The following is a 561-nucleotide window of genomic DNA, read 5'->3' as shown; positions in this document are numbered from 1 at the left end:
CCCTGCCCCTGCCACCACCTTTGCCCACTTGGATGCCACCACGGTGCTGTCCCGTGCCATCGCCGAGCTGGGCATCTACCCAGCTGTGGACCCGCTGGATTCCACCTCCCGTATCATGGACCCCAACATCGTGGGCCCCGAGCACTACGACGTGGCCCGGGGGGTACAGAAGATCTTACAGGTGAGGGGGCTGGGGCAGCCCCCATGGGAATGCCAGGTGGGGGGATGACAAAGCCCAGCGCTGGCTGCTCACCCCCCATCTGTCCCCCCAGGACTACAAGTCCCTGCAGGACATCATCGCCATCCTGGGCATGGACGAGCTCTCTGAGGAGGACAAGCTGACGGTGGCCCGGGCTCGCAAGATCCAGCGCTTCTTGTCACAGCCCTTCCAGGTGGCCGAGGTCTTCACTGGCCACATGGGCAAACTGGTGCCACTGAAGGAAACCATCAAGGGCTTCAAGCAGATCCTGGCAGGTGAGACGGGCAGGGAGGTGTCCAGGCTGGGTAGGAGGGATCTGGGGGGGGTTCAGGGGACCTGGGACTGGGTGGGTCACCCCGCTC

General features: G+C 64.5%; 1 protein-coding gene across 1 annotated transcript; it reads left to right on the top strand.

Annotated features, from left to right (window-relative positions):
* Window positions 1-7: 7 nt before the first annotated feature.
* Window positions 8-474, top strand: LOC114818929 (ATP synthase subunit beta, mitochondrial; the record flags this gene model as incomplete). Its single annotated transcript, XM_029086903.1, has 2 exons — window positions 8-181; window positions 273-474. Coding segments are annotated over 2 exons (376 nt in total), but the record flags the coding sequence as incomplete, so codon positions are not given.
* Window positions 475-561: the final 87 nt, after the last annotated feature.

The sequence above is a fragment of the Antrostomus carolinensis genome, unplaced genomic scaffold (genome assembly GCF_000700745.2).
Source record: "Antrostomus carolinensis isolate BGI_N321 unplaced genomic scaffold, ASM70074v2 scaffold45929, whole genome shotgun sequence".
NCBI lineage: Eukaryota > Metazoa > Chordata > Aves > Caprimulgiformes > Caprimulgidae > Antrostomus > Antrostomus carolinensis.
The sequence above is the reverse complement of the archived record's forward strand: the minus strand, read 5'-3'. Positions and strand labels throughout refer to the sequence as shown.